Genomic DNA, 25,747 nt, shown 5'->3' with positions numbered 1-25,747 from the left:
GTGCTCACCAGTCTGTGAGCCACCCACCCAGCAGTTATGGGATTTGATTTTACTCTGATTGCGCCCCTCCTACCGTCTCACTGTGGCTTCTCCTCTGTCCTTGGACGTGGGGTATCCTCCTTGGTGAAGTCCAGGGTCTTCCTGTCAATGATTGTCCAGCAGCCAGTTGTGATTCTGGTGCTCTCGCAAGAGGGAGTGAGAGCACGTCCTTCTACTCCGCCATCTTGGTTAATCTAATTCTTTTTATATAGGGAGAATTAACCATTGACTCCGGTGCTGATGAAACTACTTCACACAAAATGCTGGTGGGGATGTTAGAAATAATTTAAACAAATGGTATTTGTAGGGTCTGTACTAATTGGTGGAGGGAATGGAGAGTAGGGAAAGGGAAAGAAGTAAACAAATAGGCTGCCACTCATGGTTAGTGTTATAGACAAGAGCCAAGCTCACTTGGACAGCCCCCTTGGCAACACTAGATTCATCCCATCAAAACTAACCTCAGCACAAACGCAACCCAAATAAATATCCAACTGCCCTCCTGATGTCACTAGATTCCACACTACCTGTCATCACATTCCACATTCTCCTCTGTTGCTAGGTACCCTGGGCACCTTGATTTCCAAAGCCCCAGGTGCTGTTTTTCCTTGGGACTCAAATACAGAGTTTTTCATTCCAATGCTATGGTATCCAGGCTGAAACTTGAGAGAAACGCCATCATTCAGGGCCTGTGAACCTAAAGGTCATATCTACAGATCTAAACACTACACTCTCTGTGTAGCAGCCCGGTACCCACACACCAGCAGCCACTCAGGATGGAGCAAACTCTGTTGGGTAAGGAAGCAGATTTCCCGTGTAAAGCAGTAAACTGATGTGAATTGGTATGATAAATAGGAGTCTTAGATCTGTGGTCTATAATTCTGAAGAAGTATCTTTAAGGAAGAGAGAATAAAAGCCATTAACGTGGTTTTATGAAACTAGAAAATAAAAACTCGTTACGGTATCCTCAATGTCTGCTCACCTCTTTATATTAAATTTTTCTAATACAGACATCAAAAACTTTGTTCTAAATTTTGATTTATGAAACAGTGGCACGTGAGATTATCAGTTCTTTTACCATTTACAAGATAAATTATGTGGATATATATTTGATACAAATGAGTGAATAATTAATTTGGTCTTCATGAAACATACTGATTTACTCAGGAATGAAATATGTAAAGCTGTTGAATTTAGTTACCTTGGTAACATCTGGAGTGAACCACTCTGTCTAAAAATATTTTCTCCTTTATTGTTTATTCTTTATACAAAAATTATAAATACATGACCTTTATTAAAGACTCTCCTGATAAATGATAATGTTTCTCTTACCTGAAAAATGAATAAATGGTATACGATTTATTAATATGTATGATGATATCAGATTAAAGAAACAGATATAGCTTGTTTAATTTTTATCTATAATTGACATTGGATTTGTTTCATGCTAATGTAGATTTAGTTTTTAAATGTATCTTTAGTGTTATATTTTTTTAACATATTGATAAAAATTTCTTACATGAAACTTTTATTATTTTTTAAAGGATTCTAGTACACAAATGTTAAATCACAGTTTTCTTCATGAATTAAATGATTGGACTTGAATGTGTCCATTATACTCTTCTTTGGATTTTCTTGGAAAGAAATAATCAGAAATGACCTTTCATACTTTAGCATAACCATATGACTTACCATAAAAGGACGTCCATAAAATTCCAAATTACTCATATGTTATTCCCCTAATTTTGTTTTTCAAACCTTGATATTTCCTTGTTAAAAGAATGTTATCAGTTTCTCAAATTAATAGCCGTGGAAACTGCTACATCATATTTCTTATGGCCAGTTTCCTAAATTCTCTTATCTTCTCTCCAAATGAGGTCTTTTCTTGAACGGGTACATAAACAGAGTAATTTAAAAGTAGAATCTTACGCTGTGAACATGTTTTAATTTTCTCACAAAATAGGTTCAGAAAATTGTTTAAAAATACTATTTTGCTGAAAATTACACTGAATGCCCTTTGTTTTCATTTTTTACTAGAGCAAGGAACCTGGGCTTTGTTCTGGACCCTTGTCTATCTATTACCAATCTTTTTTTTTTTTTTGGTTAAGTATTTCTTTCTTTATTTATTTATGGCTGTGTTGGGTCTTCGTTTCTGTGCGAGGGCTTTCTCTAGTTGTGGCAAGCGGGGACCACTCTTCATCGCGGTGCGCGGGCCTCTCACTATCGCGGCCTCTCTTGTTGTGGAGCACAGGCTCCAGACGCGCAGGCTCAGTAATTGTGGCTCACGGGCCCAGTTGCTCCGCGGCATGTAGGATCTTCCCAGACCAGGGCTCGAACCCGTGTCCCCTGCACTGGCAGGCAGACTCTCAACCACTGTGCCACCTGGGAAGCCCGATCTATTACCAATCTTAACTGTTTTTTTTTTTTTTCATTTTTATTGGAGTATAGTTGATTTACAAGGTTGTGTTAGTTTCAGGTGTACAGCAAAGTGTTTCAGTTATACATATACATATATTCATTTTTTTCAGATTCTTTTCCCATTTAGGTTGTTACAGAATATTGAGTAGAGTTCCCTGTGCTGTACAGTAGGTCCTTGTTGGTTACCTATTTTATATATAGTAGCGTGTGTACGTTAATCCCAGTCTCCTGACTTATCCCTCCCCCCTACGTTTCCCCTTTGGTAACCATAAGTTTGTTTTTGATATCTTTTCTATTCTTAAGATTTTTTTTTAGTCATCCACTCTTATTCTGCACTGCTGCTGTTTTAGTTTGAGCTTTCAGCAGTCCTGACTTAGATGGCTTCTACATCTCCTAACTGGTCTCCCCAACTTCCATTTTGTCGCCTTCATACTATTCTCATCCAAGACAGAGTAATCTCTTTAAAGCATATTTTTTTCACATCACTTCCCACAGTAAATTAAAATTACTTCAGTTGACTCTCAAGGTAAAATCCAAACTCTTTGATACACAAAACACTTATCTTCCTCCCTTTTTAGGTTTTCCTTTCTTCTGTCTCTCTTTTGCACTCAGCTCTCTACTCTTATTCCTCATGTGCCCTGCATATTCTTGCCTCTGTGACTTTGCGCCTGCCTATGTCTAGGTGGGGAATGCTCTTCCCCAACTCTTCACCTGGTTAAAGCTTTGGAATTCAGCCACCTTCTTTAGAAACCTTCTCTGATGCCTTTATCCCTTGTTCTGGATTCCTTGTTCCTTTTTCACTCTGTAGTTTAGTTGCATGTTTATTTTTCTGTCTCTTTAAATTATCTGTGAACTCATTGACTCATTGAAGCTGCAGGGGTCTCTATTGGCCAAATATTTAACCCCCTTTTGGCCAAAAATAGGCACTCAGTAAATGTTTGTTGAATAAATGAATGAAGAAGTGAGCTGTACTACTCCTTCAGAATGTAAACATTATTTCCGTGAATTTAATTGATTAGAAGACATCAAATATTTAATTGCACCTTACAAAAGGAAAGCATATTTGAGAATAGCAGAAATCAAACAAAAAAGTCACAAAAAATCACTGAATATTATTACTCTTGCTCACTGATATTTACATGGTTTTGTCAATAGCCCTGCCCTAAAGGAAACAGTTTAATACTTTTGTCCATCATAATCCTTTAAAATTAACAGTAAATTCTTACCATAAATGTAAAGAGGAAATTAAGAGAAACAGAATTTTATTTTTAGGTAAATTTCATTTCTCACTCTGAGTACATTGTTATTGATATATTTTCTTCTAAACAAGCTTATTATGTATTTTAAAGCCAGAAAAGTTTTCCTAATTCTGCTTCTTCTCCTTTTTCCCTTTTTTCTACAGTTTTTCCATTTTTGTTATAGAAAAATTATATATACATTTAATGATATATTATAAATGATACATTTCATAATACATTATAAATTATACATAGAGTAGATAATAGAGAATATTAGAAAATCCAGTGCCCCACACTGTTAAGAGGACATCAGTATTAACATTTTCGACTACAACTTTTCAGTCTTTTTGTTCTTGTGTTTATGTGTTTTCTTTTCATGAAATCGGGATCATATTGACCACACCTTTCTGTAGCTAGTTTTTTCCATTCAGTGCCTCATGACTCACATTTTCTTGTGTATTTAAAATGGAATATTCATTAATTCCATAATCTAAACGTTCCAACATATGTTAAGCCAAATTTTTATTTTTGATAATTTATATCATTTCTAAATCTTGTATTATAAACAACACTGATTTAACTGTCTTTTTACCTGCACAGAGATGCATGCAATGATTAAACTCCTTAGGCTTAATAGTCTTCATAATGACTGGAGCAAAGTTTCTGAGCACTTTTAATGTTTCAGATGCATATTAAACACCCATAGCTTGTACCAATATATACCCCACTAGCAAGGTGGGAGATGCTTTCATTAGAGAATTTTCACCAAATCTGGTTGTTCTCCCTGGAAAAACAAAAACTACTTGCAAAATAATTGGCGAATATCTTGTCCCCTCTCTTTTTTAAAAAAATTTACTTTTCTTTGAGATTGCATTTGAGATTGAACTGTTTTCTTTGTTTCATCTTATTATTTTATCTTCTAATTATTTTACTTCACTTCTTGTGACTAAATTTGCCTACTAGATTAAAAATAACAATGGCTACAAGTTTATTGCTAAGGATAAACTACACATTATATGTAAAATTAGGTAGCACAATGCCAAGCACACAATTGGAGCTCAATAAATGCTAGTTGAGTCCATTCTCTAGAGAATGGACTTGAGGATACGGGAAGGGGGAAGGGTAAGTTGGGACAAAGTGAGAGAGTGGCATGGACATATATACACTACCAAACGTAAAATAGATAGCTAGTGGGAAGCAGCCACATAGCACAGGGAGATCAGCTCGGTGCTTTGTGACCACCTAGAGGGGTGGAATAGGGAGGGTGGGAGGGAGACGCAAGAGGGAGGGGATATGGGGATATATGTATATGTATAGCTGATTCACTTTGTTATACAGCAGAAACTAACACACCATTGTAAAAAAATTATACTCCAATAAAGACGTTTAAAAAAAAAAACAAAAAAACCCCCCACAGTATCATTTACATTAGCATGCTAAAATGAAATACTTAGGTATAAATTTAACAGAATATGTATGAGATATATATGAGGAAAACTACAAAACTCTGATGAACAAAATCAAAGAAGAACTAAGTAAATAGAGACATCTTCCATGTTCATGACTAGGAAGATTCAATATTGTCAAGTTGTAAGTTCTCAATCCCAATCAAAATCATAGCAAATTTTTATGGGTATTGTTTATGAATATTGTTATACCTCTTGATAAATTTATCCTGTTATCATTATAAATTTTCCTTTTATCTCTTGTACCCAAAAAAAAAAAAAATGCTAGTTGAAGTAGAAACTGATTAGCATATCAATAAAATCAAAGTATAAATTTTTCTTTCCAACAGATGATTCTGCTGCAGAGAGCTTTAATGGCAATGAGACTCTGGGGCACAGTTCAATTGCTTCTGGGGGAACACACAGCAGGGAGATGGGCGACTCTAACGGTGATGGCAAAACTGGGCTGGAGCAGGACGAGCAGCCACTGAACCTGAGTGACAGTCCCCTCTCAGCACAGCTGACTTCAGAATACAGAATAGATGACCACAGCAGTAATGGAAAAAGCAAATATAAGAATCTGCTAATTTCTGACCTCAAGATGGAACAAGAAGCGAGAGAAAATGGAAGCAAGGTAAGGTCATGTTACGATTTTCAAAGAACTTTTAAGTTGGTCATGAAGGTCACAAAGAAATACTTATTTATACAAGAGATAAAGATTATCGTCACTAAAAATATTGTAAACAAATCCCAACACTGGGTTACCAAGAAATTTATAATCGTAGATACTGTGTGTTCATGTTATATAAACAGAATAAATTTCAGGAATAACAGTGAACGAAATGCATACTTTCTTAGGCAAAGTGGTGGGTTTTTATATATGGAATCACTTGATTTAATGTGTCTCACATATATAATCTTATGGATCTGTCTTTGGGAGTTTGTTGAACTCAGATGTGAAAGTTTAGCTCTCAGAACACAATTTTGAACTATAAAAAATCACTAGTTTCTACTTGATTGGATAGGCGTATGTAGCAATGAAATTTCAATTAAATTCTTAAGTTTGCTTTAGAGACCTGTGGACTTCAGTCAGTAACTTACTTCATGTACATAGGAGAAATGTGTCAGTTTTCCGGATGAAACATATAGATTAAATAACTCCTTGAACAAACAATTTATCATAAACTGTGTTATACAAAAGACAGAAACGTGTTTCAGATATATTATCTAAATTTCTAGATTCTTTATATCAGAATAAATTACAATCTTCCCCATTCCCGATGGATTTATTCTTTAAAAAATTAAGCTATATTTCTATCATTTTGAGATAATTCATGCTGATGACTTTGCTCTATAATTTTTGAAGGTATACTTTTGAACGTATGAGGATTTTTATAGTGTACACATTTTGACTCCCTCCCCTGCTCCCACTTCTAAGTTAGAGCTGTAGAAGTGGTCTTTTGAAATAGAGCCTGAAAGCAAAATGTCTTAATCTGGATTAATTTCTGAATTTGCTAAAAAACTATGCTTTCTAAATTGGCTCTATTTAAATCCGCTTGCTTGCCTGAGAGTGTGTTGTTTTTTCCTCTTTTAAGTAAGTTACTAGACATTATCAGACTCTTAAGCACTTCTGCCTGAGGAAGGCTGTTACAACTTTTGCAGTGGTAAATGCACAGTACTCTCTTCGGTGGTTTAAAGCCAGATCATACAAACACAGGTGATTTTATATTCACTAACATGATCTGAATCACCGTGTTACATTTTACAAAACAAAAAAACCCGTAAGTTTCCCTGCCCTCCACATAACCCTGTCTTTATAAAACTTAATCACAAAATGTCCTTTTAATGCTATATATCTGCTGAAATTTTTTTCTAAAATCATCCAGTGGTTTGCTCTTCTCTTCTTTCCCCCCTTGTTCAATATTACCATAGGAACTGTGCTCATTAAAACACATTCTTCCATACATTAGACAGAATGAAGTTACTTTCCTACCTCTTTCAAAATGGGGCTATAAAAAGCACAGATTGACTGAGCTGTGAAGAGTAAGATGGGAAGTGGACCCGGGGGAGAAGGAGACACCTTTGAGGAAGGTTTAATGGTTTGGTTAAAGAACAGCTTCCGCAGCTGACTGAGAAGTAGCCAGAGAGACAAAAGAAAAATCAGAAGGGCATAGTGTAAGAAAGCTAAGCAAAGTCCATCTTTCAAGAAAGAGAGTGGTCAGCTTTGATGGACACTGCTAAGAAATCAAATCAGGTGAAATAGAAAATAATTGAATTTGTAAGAATATTTGTGACAGCATGTTGGGACCAGAATCCAGAGGGAATTTTTTCAGAAAGGATATATTAAATACCTGTCACACTTACAGCAATGGGTAGATAATAGAGACAACTCAAAGACAGAAGAGTCTTTATTCATATGGCTCTTAATACAGTCATGGTAAAGAGAGTACATACGTTACCAAGTGCAATCTCGTATTGCTCACCGCACGACAGTCCAATAAGTTGAGGTGTTGGGGTAAGGAATAGCGACTTTGTTCAGAAAGCCAGCAGACCAAGAAGATGGTGGATTAGCGTCCCAAAGAACCATCTTATCCAAGTTAGAATTCAGGCTTCTTTTATACTAAAAGGGGAGGGTGTGTGGTTGGTCGGTGCAGACTTCTTGGTGTGGGAATCCTTTGTTCTTGTAGCTGTCCAGGCAGGTCCGGTCATAAATGTTATACTCTGTTCTGCAACTTTTTATCTCTATATGAATGGAAAAGTGTTATACCTTTAAACATCAGAGCCTTGAGAATGGGCGATCCTGTATATTTCAGGCTGTAGGCAACATTTTTAACTTGTAGCAAAAACAATAGAACACGAAGGTTAAAGTAAAATAAACAGATCCAGTATGGAGTCAGATTTGTTCTTCCCTATTACACATAAACATAGAAAAGTTTCTTAGCAAAAATGTAGGCAAATATCTATTCCTGTGTTAAAACATGGAGAGTTCTGAATAAGAATATACTATTTCTATTGAAGTAATGAAGAGGGCTTTCTTCAGGAAGTGAATCTTGTACTTTGAAGGAACTGTAAGACTGCCATTTTTTGGAAGGATTCTCTTATTAGACACTGTGAAGGACCTGGAATGGAGACAGGAAGGGTGAGTTGGCCTCCTAGGCTAGGAAACTACTGTCCATTCTGAGATAGGTATGACTTCATAACATGGTATTTGAGGAAAAACCCAGTATCATTATGCAAGATAGACTATTTGCCACCAGTTAATTTATTCACCAACTATTTATCGAGGAACTCCTACATGCAAGGCACTGTTAGAGGAAGCAAAAATATGAAAATGAGCAAAGCAGGGTCCCTGACTCTCAAAAACTTATAGTCTATCAGGAAAGAGAAGCAAACTTGTAATTATAATCTGATTCCATAAGTAATATGATGGGCATATGGCAGGGTGACATGAGAGAGCAGAGGTGGGACACCCATAGGACCATGATGAATCTTAAGGAAGACTTTATAGAGATTGATGCCAGGGATAAGTGTGAAGGGCAAGAAGTGATTCAGATGGGGAGGATTATTTATGGTAGAGCATGTTTCGAGGCCTAGAACAGTGAGAGAGTACTCTGAGCGTGGAGATTGGCAAGGAGCTTAGCATGGCCGCAGTGGAGAACGTGTGGAGGAATGGAGGATAGAGAGGCTCTATCATGAAGGCTTTGTAGGCCAGTTTAAGGACTTTGGATTGTATCCTATAGGTAGTGTTTAGCATGATAAGGTTGTGGTCAGCTTGGAATTTTAGAAAGGTTATTCTGGCAACATTGTAGTGGCTGAATACAATAGGGACTAGGAAAAAAAGACAGAAAATGGTTAGAGAGTTATTGTGGCAGTCCAGGAAAATTATAATGCAGAGGCATAGTAAAAAAAGTAATAACGAACATGACACTGTTGTTCTTTTGACACTGTGTCTGCAGGACTACCATATACAGCTCCATAGGTTGTATATTGCCAAACTCTTGGGAATGTCTTTCACATAGATTACCATATGAATGACCTCTTTATACATTCCATTAGGTTGTAAATTCTATGAGTATAAGAATGATGTCTACCTTGGTCACTGCGGTATGTCTAGCACATGGGTTAATATCTGGTGCATAGTAGTTTCTCAAATATTTTGGAGAAATAAAGTTTTACTGAATGTGGGAAGTGAAGCAGAGAACATTTTAGTATGACTCCAGGATTTAGGGCCTGGTTTCCTGAGTGGATGGTGATTACATTTACTAAGATTCAAAATGAGAAACATTTGAAGGAAGCTGGTTTGACATATAAAGTTTATGGTATTTATGCAGTATCCATTAGAGATGTTTAATAGGTATTGGGGACATATGTTTCAGCTTAGAAGAAACATTCAAGCTGGAGAGAGAGACATTTGAAAGATTTCAGAGGAGTGCTGCTTGAAGCTGTTGTGGTTGATAAGATCACCTCAGAATTACATAGACTAAGGAGAGACGAGCTCAAAATATATCATCCTGCAGAACGTAAACCCATCAGGAACAAGTGGCATAGAAGGAGTTTGTAGGGGAAAAAGAACCCCAAAAGAAAATGAAGGCAGCCAGATAAGAATAGGGGATATTTTAGAAGCCAAAATACAGGGCAATTCAAAATTGATGTAAGTGGTTAAATGGAGTAATCCTTAGGTGAAGTGACATAGGTCTAAACTTGGAGGATGTTTAAGAGAGTTAAGGCTTAGAGTAGCGTTCAAAACCCATGGCAGAGGAAGAATTAGCAGAGTTAGTGGGAAATTGGATTGATGTTAGTTGTAGATGTAGTTGTAGAGGCTGGGTAGGAAAGCTGAATCATTTTTATTGTGAAGGAGACTGTATCTGGAATTTTGCTTCAGGAATTCTTGCAGTCCAACTCTAAACTCAGAGTGCCGCAAGGCTGTCTGGTGACCTTCATGTAAAGGTTTAGCAAACTCATCTGTTCAGCTGTTTCATCAATTCTGTGCAAATTTATAAAGTGAAACTATTACCAATTCTTTCTTCCAATATTTTTGAGGCTAGCCTCTGTTTTACCTTTGAGGAATATAAAAGCCTAATTATGTAGTATCTCTGAGAAACTTAGATTCCAGTGAGTTTAATATTGACCTATTTCACAATTTTATTATGAAGAATATCAAGCAAAAATGATTATAAAGCATTTTAAAAACTTAACAGTGAATAGAAATGCTTAAAAAGGATAGCTGAACTAGACTAGGCCATTTACAAATTGCTTATTATTATGCAAAGTCACTTACTGGACTAGCTGGGAATCATATTAACCAATCTAAAGAAGAAATCTATTGCATGAAAAGAGTTTAGGAGTTATGTATTTTCTACTTGCAGATGGCCACATTTTTAAAGGACAACTGGTAACATTAGAGCCCAGAAGAAAGTGGAAATGTTGATTAAGAGCTTGGAAAATAAGACTCAGGAGGAAGCATTAAGGGACTAGTTATATGAAAAAAGAAAGGCCAAGAAAACCCAAATCTAGGTATAGATATGTTCAAAATTATTAATAGATGAGAACAGAAACAAACCTAGAACTCTAATGGAGGGAAATACATAACTTAAAAACATGTATCATAGATATTTTTCTTCTTTTTGGTTTTCTGTTTTTCTCTTAGTATCTGTGACCCAGCTGCATTTTACTTAATATGGTAAAATATTCTGAATCAATCCCTGAAAGAATAATCTTTCAAGTAATAACTGCAGTAGGAAGGTAATTATTGTTTGAGGGTTAATGTGTCACTGTAGTTGCTACATATTTAGTTTTTGGCTTAGTTCCCAGGACCCTTCAATCTTCACTTCACTTAAAAATATGTTTTTCCTCAATGTGGCCCATGTGACATTATTTTCAATCTTTCCTTTAAATTTTTATCAAAATGGATATTACCATTCAAATTAAAGTTTATAAAATATTTCTCATGATTACCATTAATAATTGCTATGTGATTTTACTTAGATATGATGAATGGAAGCAGTTGATTTTTTCAAAATATCTCTTTGAAATATTTAGGTGTAATGAGATTGCCTTTGAAACATAGGAATGGTGGATTAACTTCTGGAATGATATTATTTTGGTCTTTGTCATGTGGCTATTCCAGCTTATTATTGTTTTAATTTGATGATTTTCAATTTCTGGCTTCTTGGTGTTGTGTAGAGATTTTTGGCCCAGATGTGGTTCAGGTAGAAACAACAATATATATTCAACAAATGTGCCTAATATGTGCTAGGCATTAGCCTGGGTGCTAGAAGGACAAAGAAAAAAAAAAAGGTCTCCATCATTAAGAACTCACATTTTAGCCAGAAAGATAGATACATAAATAAATAGGTGTATTATAACATGGAAATTAGTTTGTATGTGAGAATGCCTTCTAAGCCTATTAGCCATGCCTTGGAAAGTTCTCAAGTTAATTCATAACAGTTAAGTAGGAAATAGTCACCTGGTGAAGGGGAGAAGGGAATTCTTAATGAGCAGAACATTAAGTTAGTGTCTAGAAATGTTGAGGGTGGAAGTGGTGAGAGATGAGTCTGGAGAAGTAGTTCAGGTGTAAGATTAGGGTAGACTATGAATGCCCTTTTATTTGCTTGAACTTCACTTTGTAGTTGACAGGGAATCACTTTAGGATGTTGGATAGGAATATAGCATGGTCTGATTGTGTTTTGGGATTCATCATTGTGGCATCTTTGTTACCAGATGGCTTTAAGTGGCATAAAAAGGGAGGAGGCTGTAAACAGAGCATGAGGTCCTGCCTTAGTGAGGTGGTAGTAGGGATGAAGATGAAAGCAGAGATTTAAGAAATATTTAGAATGTTAAATGGACAGAATTGCATGTGAAAGAAACTAACAGCCACAGGATAAAGGGATGATGACACTGGGATGCCATATCAACTCTAATAATGATGAACACTTGTGTAACACTTTCATATTTTTAACTTAAACCAATTCATTGTATCTGATAAGGAGAGAACGTGTAATCACACGTTTCAGTCTCACTGAAACATAAGGGCATAAAATCTAGTGGATGTTATACTATTTAACTGAAATTAACTATATATCAATAGTTACTTAAGTGGTAGAGCTTAGTATTGAACCCAGATCATCTGAAACCCATGTGCTTTTCGCTACACCCACATTGGCTGATGCTATGTAAGACCAGTTATGTTTATGGACCCATATGGAGGCTATGACAGGCAAACAATTCAGAGAGGCAGAGGTCTAGTACAATTAGCAGATAGTTACTTGATAAATGGCAAATACTTGCAGTGACATTTCTTATACGAATATATTTTTTTGCTCTTCTTTATGAATTATTTTACAAAATGGAAATAATATACCAGATGCCTCTGTTGAAAACCTAAGCAAGTCTACAAAATATCCATTTATTGTTTTAGTGCATGAATGTAAAAATAAATGGGTAGGAGCTGAGTTAGAGTGGGTCTTTAAAAAGCCCCAGGGTAAATTTTAAGCTTAAGTTTTATTAGCTACCAATTTAAAATAGCATTCATGTAATATATATGTATATATGCACATACATATATACCTATATATTTACATATGTGTTATATAGATAGTGTGTATAAAACACACACATACAGTGTATTTTATTCTTACAAGTTGCCTGGACTTCAGTTCTGCTAGTTATTGGACATATTTTTCCTTCTGTTCTTAGTACATTTTTTAAATCAAAAGATATACAAGAATGATATAGTATAAATTGGTTTATACTATCTATCCTATTTGCAATCTAAATTTAAAAGTATATAATGCTTTTGTGAAAAAGTGCTTGCTTTGCTCATAGACTGTAAAATTAATTACGCTATAGAAAAATTCAATCTTTAAAATCAGGAACCACTTCACTTTGCATTTGAAGAAATGGAGATGAACCCAACTGACTCCTACCACCCAAATCAGTGTCCTTTTGAATTCTTACGCTGTCATGCTTACTGTTATATATACTTTTATTCTTTATAAGTTATTACAGAAAGACGGGTGGTAGAACTACCATTTTTGAGTGCCTTCTATGTGTGTTTCAGTCCATGTTAGATCATTTCACATTTGTTATCTCAGGAGAATGGAGAAGGCAAAGGACTTTTATAATTTACATCCTGAAATATGTGAAGCGAAGTTGATTTTAATTTCCCATACGCAGCAAAATATCAATTTTGAGTTCCTTTCTAAACATGTAAGAGTTCAGTTGGGTCAATACACAATCTCAACTGATCCTTCAGCCTTCAATTCCATACATTCATAAATAATCTGGTTAGAATGATAGGTTGTATCTTTAACCAAAGTACAAAAAAAAGAAAATGGACCACTTGTTACCTTTGTGTTTATTTGATGGTTCATCAATAGCTCAAAAAGAAATAAGAGTTTTATTTTTTATGTTTTTGTGTTCAGTGTTTTTTGAGGTTTCTGGAGGATATTTTATTTTGTTTTATCAGTGTACATGTGTTTGTCTGTTTTACTTATGTTCTATCAGTTGGAATAATATCAAATAGTTAAAAATGTAATTTGGTCTGTAGGTGTCTTGAGAGAATGGTAGAGGAACCCTAAGAGAAAGAAATGTAGTTGGAATACCCTGCAGTGATTTATACATGTCTCAAAATAATGGATATTAACAGCATTCCTTGATACACTTGATGTTGACCCAAATTTGGGGAAAGAATAAAAGAAGAAAAATTAATGCCAAAGACAGAGAGCAGCACATTCTAATTTGTCTCAATATAATAGCTTATGATTTTCATTAATATTAAATATTTGATGAGTCTTAAAGTATACCCCCTAAGAGCAACTATCTGTAGCCTCGTTATTAGTATTTTTTAAGTATTTTTGAAATGGAGATCCTGGAGTTAGCTGGGGTCAAGAGGGTAACTCAGATAACAGAGTTAAAAAGAAGAGAATTAAGTCATTAACTTGGTCCCAAAGAATAATAATGACAGGTAACATGCATTGGGTTCTTACTATTTTCCAGGCACTCTTCTAAGAACTAACTCATGTAATCCTTATAACAACACAATGGAATTAGGCTCAGTTATCATTCCCATTTTTTTCACATATGGAAAAACTAAGACCCAAAGAATTTATAAATATGGCTATACTAAGAATTTCTATAATTCGGATTTAAACCCCAAATCATTTGGCTCACATTTCAACCACTACAGTGTAAGCTGAGGTCATGGGGTAGGGTCTGAAAATGAGCAAAAGCAAATTTGACTTAATGCTGAGACCCCTAGCTGCTATTTTATGGTTCACAGTTGTTCCCTGATTGGGAAGCAATACTGCAGCTCTGTGACTTTGAGCATCTATACTTTTTAAGCCTGGATACTTCATCAGTAAAATGCAGATAATAATACTTAACCTGTAGGCAATTGTGAAGATTAAATAAGGCTGTGTTCATTTTTCACATAAATGCACAGTAAACGGAATTGCTGTGGTGATTGTTTTTGACTCCAGAATTTGAGGCTTAGCTAAATCTTGCAAAAACGTTCTCAATTCATAAGTATTTATTTGGGGAGCTGAATATCCATTTTTAATAACCTACTAATTACTTAACTCAGATTGATGATTTGAAGAAGCATATTTATTTCAACTAGTGTGTACTACTTTCCTTTTCTTCCTCTTTTTTGTCTCCTTTTCCTTATTTTGTTTTAGTTACACTTATTTTCCAGGAATCTAGAATATATAATACATTCCCAGAGGCATTTTATAGGCATTTATTCTAGGACCCATTTCTGGGAATTTATAACATGTACTCATAGAAATAGATCCTAGGATATCTTGGAACTACTGCTTATTAAAATCTTTCCTGACTCTGTTGGAATTTGTCCAATTCAAATGTCACCTTCCTTCATAACACCTTCCTTGATTACCTCAACCAGGAAAAAAAATCTCTTCTTTTTTCAACTTTTAGAAAGATGATCCAAGAATAATGAGGACGAGGTGATGGGTGATGGATTGTGTGGTCATACACTAAAGTGATTTACATGCGTGAGGCTTGCTCCCTACAAAATGTTTGTTGAAGGGAAAAGATACAGTGATGTGGGGATATATTGTATTGATCTTATTCTACCCACTTTCTCGCATTAGCAGTTTCCTGACATTGTATCTTGGCTTCCTTGAACTCCCCACTGTGCAACTGACTCTGGCCTTAATATGAATTAATGGAATATGAATATGTCCTATTCCAGGTAATATGTATACAGTCTTACCTCTCTGGGCCAGAGATTCTCATTTGAATATTTCACAGTAAACCGTGACTAAAATGGATATGACACCAAAAGCACAAACAACAAAATCAAAAATCAATAAATAGGGCTACATCAAACCTAAAAGCTACTGCACAGCAAAAGAAACAATCAACAAAATGAAAAGGCATCCTACCAAATGGGAGAACTATTTTGCAAACCATGTATCAGAAAGGGTTAATAGCCAAAATATTGGGTTGGCCAAAAAGTTTGTTTGGGGTTTTCCGTAAGATGTGACAGAAAACCCCGAATGAACTTTTTGGCCAAACCAATAAATGAGTTAGTTCATACAATTAAATAGCAAAAAAGGAAGGAAGAGAAGGAGGGAGGGAGAGAGGGAGGGAGAGAGGAAGGAAGGAAGGGAGGAAGGAAGGGAGGAATGAAGGAAGGTGGGGAGGGAGCAGTCTGACTAAGAAATGGGCAGAGGTACTAGATAGAAATTTTTCCAAATAAGTTATCCAAATGGCCAACAGGTACATGAAAAGATGATCACTAATCTGTGGTCACTAATCATCAGGGAAATACAAATCAAAACAACAATGAGATATCATCCCACACCAAGTATAATGTCCATCATCAAGAAGACAGAAGATAACAAGTGTTGACAAGGATATGGAGAAAAGGGAATCCTTATATACTGTTGGTAGAAAGTAAATTGGTTCAGCCACTGTGGAAAACAATATGGAAAATTTTTTTAATCAAAAAATTAAAAAATAGGGGCTTCCCTGGTGGCGCAGTGGTTGAGAGTCTGCCTGACAATGCAGGGGACGCAGGTTCATGCCCTGGTCTGGGAAGATCCCACATGCCGCGGAGCAACTGGGCCCATGAGCCGTAATTACTGAGCCTGCGCGTCTGGAGCCTGTGCTCTGCAACAGGAGAGGCCGCGATACTGAGAAGGCCCGCGCACCGCGATGAGGAGTGGCCCCCGCTTGCCATAACTGGAGAAGGCCCTCGCACAGAAACGAAGACCCAACACAGCCATAAATAAATAAATTTTTAAAAAAATGCAAACCTTTAAAAAAAAAAGCAAACCTTTAAAAAAATTTAAAAATAGATCTACAATATAATCCAGCAGTTCTACCTCTGGGTGTATACCTGAAGGAAATGAAAACAGAATATCAAACAGATATATGAACTCCTGTGTTTATTACAGCATTATTCACAATAGCCAAGATATGGAAGCAACCTAAGTGCCCATTAATGGATGAATGGATAAATAGGATGTGGGGATACACACACACACACACACACAATGAAATATTATTCAGCGATGAGAAAGAAGGACACCTTGCTGTTTGCACCAACATGGGTAAATCGAGAAGATATTATGGTAAGTGAAATAAGTGAATGAATGGATAAATACGATGTGGGGATACACACACACACACACACACACACACACACACACACACACATAATGAAATATTATTCAGCAATGAGAAAGGATACCTTGCCATTTGCAACAACATACGTAGAGAGGACTTTATGCTAAGTGAAATAAGTCAGAGAAAGACAAACACTGCATGATATCACTTACCTGGAATCTAAAAAAGACAAACTTGTAAAAACAGAGAGTAAAATGTTGGTTACCAGGGGATGGAATTGAGGAGGTAGGACAGATGTTTAAGGATACAAACTTGCAATAAGTAGTAAATAACTCCTAGAGATATAATGCACAGTATACTGAATATAAACAACAATATTGTACTATAATCATCAAACATTTTAAGAGACCAGATCTTGATTATTACAACCACTAAAAAAATGATAATTATGTGATATGATAGAGGTGTTAATTATCACTATAATGTTCATCAGATTACAAATATATAAATGTGTCAAATTAACATGCTGTGTACCTTAACTTTACACAATGTTATATGTCAAATATATTTCAATTAAAAAAACAGGGAATCAAATGAAGTAAATTTTCAATATGGTGATTGAGGAGGATAACATCATAGCAGGTTGGTAAAGGAGGTATTTGGGGGGTTATGAGGTCTTGTGTTGTGATTCTCAAATGTGCAAACAATATAAAGAAAATTAAGTGTTTTTAATTGGTTTCACTTTGGTGCTTACGACAAATATTTTTTAGACAATTTTTATAGCAGTTTTCAGTTCACAGCAAAACTAAAAGGAAAGTACAGAGATTTCCCATATACCCCTTGTTCCACACATGCATAACCTCCCCCGTGATTAACATCCCCCACCAGAGTAGTACATGTGTTACAATTGATGAGCCTATGCTGATACATCATAATCACCCAAGTCCACAGTTTACCTCAGGGTTCACTCTTGGTATTGTATATTCTTTGGATTTGGACAAATGTATAATGACAGGCATCCATCATTATGGTATCATACAGAGTGTTTTCACTGCCCTTAAAAATGCTCTGTGCTCTCCCCGTTCATCTCTCCACCACTTAAGACAGGCTTTTAAAAACCAAAATTAACCTGTGATATTTATTTCTACATTTTAATTAAAATATTATTCCTGGTGTTAGCTTTCTCATCAGAGATGCTGCTATAATGCTGAAGTAATTGTCTTTAGGTCAGAATTGTCTGAGTCATCAAATACTCCTCAGTTCCTGTATGGGCAGAGTACTATAGACTGTGGAAGCTATAGAATTGCTTCTGAAGGAGCTATTACATAAACCAATTAAAAGGTGAAAATAGATGAATGTCCATCCTTATGTGCAAAACTGTTCTGTGAAAACACAAAGGAATTGAAGGTTTCATGGAGGAAAGCATTCGTATGAACCCAAAGAATAAGGATAGTTATGATGAGAGAAGGTTAAGGAGCTGAACGGAAAGCAGAGAATAAAGTCACTAAAACAAGGATACGCCAGAGTGATCTGAGAGCAAATAACCTTGAGTTTGGATGGACTAAGGAGTGCATAAAAGCGAGTCAGGGCAGACATTTCCCAGTCCTAATGTGTGCTCCTTCGTTGGTGTCCCTGAGCTTGGGGAACTGTGGAAGAATACAAGCAGCCGAGCAGCAGAGTGATGCACTGACTGAGCCTCGGGCAGGAGGACGGATGTGTCAGCGCTACAGGGAATGGTTTGAGGATGCTGGAGACAGGAGGTGGAGGGAAGCTTTCCCGGGGAGAGGTGCAAGGGCCTTTGCCAGGGCAGGAGCCATGCCAGCCTGTTTTGTGCTTAAGGAGTTTCAGATTCTAAAGGGTCAGTTAGGCATGAGTGGCTGCCAGGTGGAAATGTGAGGCCAACCTTGAGGAGAAAGACTAGAGAGGAAAGAAGTAGGAGTCATCCACACAGTGTCAGCAGGAGATCAGATAGGAAATTGGCAGCCAACAGACCCGAGCCTTTCTCTATCGGATGAAAAAGAGAGAACAGGGAGGAAGGGTAGAGATGAAGCTGACAGAGATCCAGAAAACACAGAGAACCTGGCCTGTCCAGCCCCATGTACGAGAGGGAGGCGATGGATCATTTTCAAGGTGGATCATTTGGGGAGTTGGAGAAGGGAAGGAGCCATTGACTTGGGTGTCCCTAGAGGCCTTCCAGAGGGCAGTTTCAGCTGAGTGGTGAGAACAAAGGCAGATCTCAGAGAACTGAGGTGTGAGTCAATATATGGTTTCCTTACAAAAAGGGTTCATTGGATTTGTATGATTTTTAAAATTATATTTGGTTAAAGTAAGAGTATGATTATAAAAATGAAATATAAGTTTAAGTTATTATTTCAACATACTGCCTTAACATTGGCTTTTCAACTGAATTCAACAAATTCAGATTTGAGCACCAATTACATACTAAGCACTAAGATTGCTGAAATGAAAAAGACATAGGTCTTCTCTCCAGGGGCATCAAGAAAAGAGGAGAGACAAACACATTACTATATGATAGTCTGCTAAGTACAGTCGTTTAAGATTGAAAATAAGTCACATGTGTAAGTGGATGATTCATTTTCTTGAGAGGAGAGATAGGAGTGGAAGATTGGGTTGGTCAGGAAAGATTTTCCTGGGAACATCCTATTTCGCCTGAGTGTTAAAAGGAAAATAGTTTTCATCCAGAAAAGGGAAGAAAAGTGATTCAGAATTTTGCAGTTGACTAAACTGTGAGGGCTTGGACAGATTACTTAATCTTGCTTTAATTCAATTTTACTTACCCATAAAATGAGAGAATAATCCTTATTGCTTAGAATTCTTCATTTAGACATACATATTTACTATTTTCTATGGGCAAAACTTTGAGTTAAATGCTAGGGATATGGGAAATGTGAAGAACACCAAATGAAAGAAAGAAACTGGAAAATGTGATGAACACCAAATGAAAAAAAGAAACTGGAAATGTTTCTTTTGTCTTAAGACAAAAGAAAAAGGAACTATCATTATTTGTATTATGATTGTAAATGAATGAAACCATGCAGTAGGTTAAGCAGTTAAAGTAACAAGAAAGGATCTTTCAGCAAGGAGGAAGATGTGATTCCATGTGCATTTTAGAAAGCCAAATAGATAGTACGCTCTTCTAATTCACTAAGGTATTTTAAATGGTCAAAGTGGTAGATTTGCAAAAGGGGTGAAGTAAATAAACTTTATTTCATCCATCAAACAAACATGTCTTGAGGGTCTACTATGAGTCAGGTATCATGCTGGACTCTGAGGATGCAGAGATGAATAAAATGTGGTCTCTTTTCTAAAAAGCCTAGACCATGAATGACACAGTTACATCCATAGATAATTATCTAGAATAAAACATGTGGAGTAATAAAAATATTCACTGGGCAGCATACTCACATGAAAGAGTTTCAGAGCACTGGAAAACATCAATAAAAGTCAAAAGAGAATCATATACTTTAACACTTGTCCTTAAGAAGTTCCTCAAAAGGGTGGATTCAGAACTAAATTGTTAAGTGCCAAAACCAAAATGTAAAATAAAATTGTGTCTGTACCTCTTGCAAAAATATTATTATGCAAGGATACATAGAATGAGCATGAATGAGTTTTCCTGGGGATATTATTTACTTCCAAAATATTTCCTACAAGTAAGATAAACACAGTTAAAGATGTCTGTGTTAGGAAGGAATGATCCTAGCCCAGGTTTTTACCTTAAGTATGATGCATGATTATTTTAGATATTAACTTTAGTAAATTTTAGACAGTAACTTTAATCACTTCTTCATGGAAGTTTCATTAATCTACAGTGATCCAAAGTCATGTTTTGACTTCCTTTAATGAGTGAGAAGGTAAATGGGGACTTAATTTTTATGTGTTAGAAGTTTTTATTTAACACTTCTATTGGATGCTTATATTTATTTTTAATTTTTTTTTGAATTTTATTATTTTTTTTTATACAGCAGGTTCTTATTACTTATCCATTTTATACATATTAATGTATATATGTCAATCCCAATCTCCCAATTCATCACACCACCCATCCCCCTGCCACTTTCCCCCCTTGGTGTCCATATGTTTGTTCTCTACAACTGTGTCTCTATTTCTGCCCTGCAAACCGGTTCATCTGTTCCATTCTTCTAGGTTCCACATATATGCATTAATACACGATATTTGCTTTTCTCTTTCTGACTTCCTTCACTCTGTATGACAGTCTCTAGATCCATCCACGTCTCTACAGATGACCCAATTTCGTTCCTTTTTATGGCTGAGTAATATTCCATTGTATATATATATGCCACATCTTCTTTATCCATTCATCTGTCGATGGGCATTTAGGTTCTATACATCACCTGGCTATTGTAAATAATGCTGCAATGAACACTGGGGTGCATGTGTCTTTTTGAATTATGGTTTTCTCTGGGTATATGCCCAGAGGTGAGATTGCTGGGTCATATGGTAATTCTATTTTTAGTTTTTTAAGGAACCTCCATACTGTTCTCCATAGTGGCTGCATCAATTTACATTCCCACCATCAGTGCAAGAGGGTTCCCTTTTCTCCACACCCTCTCCAGCATTTGTTGTTTGTAGATTTTCTGATGATGCCCATTCTAACTGGTGTGAGGTGATACCCCATTGTAGTTTTGATTTGCATTTCTCTAATAATTAGTGATGTTGAGCAGCTTTTCATGTGCTTCTTGGCCATCTGTATGTCCTCTTTGGAGAAATGTCGATTTAGGTCTTCTGCCCATTTTTTGATTGGGTTGTTTGTTTTTTTAATATTGAGCTGCATGAGCTGTTTATATATTTTGGAGATTAATCCTTTGTCAGTTGCTTCATTTGCAAATATTTTCTCCCATTCTGAGGGTTGTCTTTTTGTCTTGTTTATAGTTTCCATTGCTGTGCAAAAGCTTTTAAGTTTCATTAGGTCCCATTTCTTTCTTTTTGTTTTTATTTCCATTATTCTAGCAGGTGGATCAAAAAAGACCTTGCTTTGATTTATGTCAAAGAGTATTCTTCCTATGTTTTCCTCTAAGAGTATTATAGTGTATGGTATTACATTTAGGTCTCTAATCCATTTTGAATTTATTTTTGTGTATGGTGTTAGGGAGTATTCTAATTTCATTCTTTTACATGTAGCCGTCCAGTTTTCCCAGCACCACTTATTGAAGAGACTGTCTTTTCTCCATTATATATCCTTGCCTCCTTTGTCATAGATTAGTTGACCATGGGTGTGTGGGTTTATCTCTGGGCTTTCTATCCTGTTCCATTGATCTATATTTCTGTTTTTGTGCCCATACCATATTGTCTTGATTACTGTAGCTTTGTAGTATAGTCTGAAGTCAGGGAGTCTGATTCCTCCAGCTCCATTTTTTTCCCTCAAGACTGCTTTGGCTATTCGGGGTCTTTTGTGTCACCATACAAATTTTAAGATTTTTTGTTCCAGTTCTGTAAAAAATGCCATTGGTAATTTAATGGGGATTGCATTGAATCTGTAGGTTGCTTTGGGTAGTTTAGTCATTTTCACAATATTGATTCTTCCAATCCAAGAACATGGTATATCTCTCCATCTGTTGGTATCATCTTTAATTTGTTTCATTAGTGTCTTATAGTTTTCTGCATACAGGTCGTTTGTCTCCCTAGGTAGGTTTATTCCTAGGTATTTTATTCTTTTTGTTGCAATGGTAAAGGGAGTGTTTCCTTAATTTCTCTTTTAGATTTTTCATCATTAGTGTATAGGAATGCGAGAGAATTCTGTGCATTAATTTTGTACATGCAACTTTACCAGATTCATTGATTAGCTCTAGTAGTTTTCTGGTGGCATCTTTAGGATTCTCTATATATAGTATCATGTCATCTGCAAACAGTGACAGTTTTACTTCTTCTTTTCCAATTTGGATTCCTTTTATTTCTTTTTCTTCTCTGATTGCCATGCCTAGGACTTCCAAAGCTATGTTGTATAATAGTGGCGAGAGTGGACATCCTTGTCTTGTTCCTGATCTTAGAGGAAATGCTTTCAGTTTTTCACCATTGAGAATGATGTTTGCTGTGGTTTTGTCATATATGGCCTTTATTATGTTGAGGTAGGTTCCCTCTATGTCCACTTTCTGGAGAGTTTTTATCATAAATGGGTGTTGAATTTTGTCAAAAGCTTTTTCTGCATCTATTGAGATGATCATGTGGTTTTTCTTCTTCAATTTGTTAATATGGTGTATCACATTGATTGATTTGCATATATTGAAGAATCCTTGCATCCCTGGGATAAACCCCACTTGATCGTGGTGTATGATCCTTTTAATGTGCTGTTGGATTCTCTTTGCTAGTATTTTGGGGGTTTTTGCATCTATATTCATCAGTGATATTGGTCTGTAATTTTCTTTTTTTTGTAGTATCTTTGTCTGGTTTTGGTATCAGGGTGATGGTGGCCTTGTAGAATGAGTTTGGGAGTGTTCCTTCCTCTGCAATTTTTTGGAAGAGTTTGAGAAGGATGGGTGTTAGCTCTTCTCTAAATGTTTGATAGAATTCACCTATGAAGCCATCTGGTCCCAGACTTTTGTTTGTTGGAAGATTGTTAATCACAGTTTCAATTTCATTACTTGTAATTGGTCTGTTCATATTTTCTATTTCTTCCTGGTTCAGTCTTGGAAGGTTATACCTTTCTAAGAATTTGTCCATTTCTTCCAGGTTGTCCATTTTATTGGCATAGAGTTGCTGTAGTACTCTTTTAGGATGCTTTGTATTTCGGTGGTGTCTGTTATAACTTCTCCTTTTTCATTTCTAATTTATTGACTGAGTCCTCTCCCTCTTTTTCTTGGTGAGTATGGCTAATGGTTTATCAATTTTGTTTATCTTCTCAAAGAACCAGCTTTTAGTTTTATTGATCTTTGCTATTGTTTTCTTTGTTTCTATTTCATTTATTTCTGCTCTGATCTTTATGATTTCTTTCCTTCTGCTAACTTCGGGTTTTGTTTGTTCTTTCTCTAGTTCCTTTAGGTGTAAAGTTAGATTGTTTATTTGAGATTTTTCTTGTTTCTTAAGGTAGGCTTGTATTGCTATAAACTTCCCTCTTAGAACTGCTTTTGCTCCATCCCTTAGGTTTTGGATCGTCTTGTTTTCATTGTAATTTGTCTCTAGGTATTTTTTGATTTCCTCTGATTTCTTCAGTGATCTCTTGGTTATTTAGTAACATATTGTTTAGCCTCCCTGTGTTTGTGTTTTTTATGTTTTTTCCCTGTAATTCATTTCTAATCTCATAGCGTTGTGGTCAGAAAAGATGCGTGATATGATTGCAATTTTCTTAAATTTACTGAGGCTTGATTTGTGACCCAAGGTGTGATCTGTCCTGGAGAATGTTCCGTGTGCACTTGAGAAGAAAGTGTAATCTGCTGTTTTTGGATGGAAGGTCCTATAAATATCAATTAAATCTATCTGGTCTATTGTGTCATTTAAAGCTTGTGTTTCCTTATTAATTTTCTGTTTGTATGATGTGTCCATTGGTGTAAGTGAGGTGTCAAAGTCCCCCACTATTATTGTGTTACTGTCAATTCCCTCTTTTATAGCTGTTAGCAGTTGCCTTATGCATTGAGGTGCTCCTATGTTGGGTGCATATATATTTATAATTGTTATATCTTCTTCTTGGATTGATCCCTTGATCATTATGTAGTGTCCTTCCTTGTCTCTTGTAGCATTCTTTATTTTAAAGTCTATTTTAAAGTCTATTTTATCTGATATGAGTATTGCTACTCCAGCTTTCTTTTGATTTCCATTTGCATGAAATATCTTTTTCCATCCCCTCACTTTCAGTCTGTATGTGTCCCTAGGTCTGAAGTGGGTCTCTTGTAGACAGCATATATATGGGTCTTGTTTTTGTATCCATTCAGCGAACCTGTGTCTTTTAGTTGGAGCATTTAATCCATTCACGTTTAAGGTAATTATCAATATGTATGTTCCTATGGCCATTTTCTTAATTGTTTTGGGTTTGTTTTTGTAGGTCCTTTTCTTCTCTTGTGTTTCTCACTTAGAGAAGTTCCTTTAGCATTTGTTGTAGAGCTGGTTTGGTGGTGCTGAATTCTCTTAGCTTTTGCTTGTCTGTAAAGCTTTTTATTTCACCGTCGAATCAGAATGAGATCCTTGCCGGGTAGAGTAATCTTGGTTGTAGGTTCTTCCCTTTCATCACTTTAAATATATCATGCCACTCCCTTCTGGCTTGTAGAGTTTTGGTTGAGAAATCAGCTCTTAACCTTATGGAAGTTCCCTTGTATGTTATTTGTCGTTTTTCCCTTGCTGCTTTCAATAATTTTTCTTTGTCTTTAATTTTTGTCAGTTTGATTACTATGTCTCGGCATGTTTCTCCTTGGGTTTATCCTGTCTGAGACTCTCTGTGCTTCCTTGACTTGGGTGGCTATTTCCTTTCCCATGTTAGGGAAGTTTTCGACTATAATCTCTTCAAATATTTTCTCGGGTCCTTTCTCTCTCTCTTCCTTCTGGGACCCCTATAATGCAAATGTTGTTGTGTTTAATGTTGTCCCAGTGGTCTCTTAGGCTGTCTTCATTTCTTTTCATTCTTTTCTTTATTCTGTTCTGCAGCAGTGAATTCCACCATTCTGTCTTCCAGGTCACTTATCTGTTCTTCTGCGTCAGTTATTCTGCTATTGATTCCTTCTAGTGTATTTTTCATTTCAGTTATTGTACTGTTCATCTCTGTTTATTTGTTCTTTAATTCTTCTAGGTGTTTGTTCTTTAATTCTTCTAGGTCTTTGTTAAACATGTCTTGCATCTTCTCGATCTTTGCCTCCATTCTTTTTCCGAGGTATTGGATCATCTTCAGTATCATTATTCTGAATTCTTTTTCTGGAAGGTTTCCTATCTCCACTTCATTTAGTTGTTTTTCTGGGGTTTGATTTTATTCCTTCATCTGGTACATAGCCCTCTGCCTTTTCATCTTGTCTATCTTTCTGTGAATGTGGTTTTTGTTCCACAGGCTGCAGGATT

The 25,747-nt window shown here is 36.0% G+C and overlaps 1 protein-coding gene across 8 annotated transcripts in view; it reads left to right on the top strand.

Moving 5' to 3' along the window:
- The window catches only part of NOL4 (nucleolar protein 4), a 417,003-nt gene that overhangs the window by 223,745 nt on the left and 167,511 nt on the right, over positions 1-25,747 (top strand). For 6 of the 8 annotated variants that reach the window (XM_068562976.1, XM_068562975.1, XM_068562972.1 and 3 more), the window contains one exon: positions 5,488-5,771. In XM_068562976.1, coding sequence (XP_068419077.1) covers positions 5,488-5,771 — 284 coding nt within the window. Of the gene's footprint in view, positions 1-812; positions 832-5,487; positions 5,772-25,747 lie in introns of those variants that run through there. The other 2 variants (XM_068562978.1, XM_068562977.1) reach the window with 1 other exon arrangement.

Source organism: Eschrichtius robustus, chromosome 14 (genome assembly GCF_028021215.1).
Source record: "Eschrichtius robustus isolate mEscRob2 chromosome 14, mEscRob2.pri, whole genome shotgun sequence".
NCBI classification, from domain to species: domain Eukaryota; kingdom Metazoa; phylum Chordata; class Mammalia; order Artiodactyla; family Eschrichtiidae; genus Eschrichtius; species Eschrichtius robustus.
Note: the sequence above shows the minus strand (reverse complement) of the source record. Positions and strands in the feature narration are given on the sequence as shown.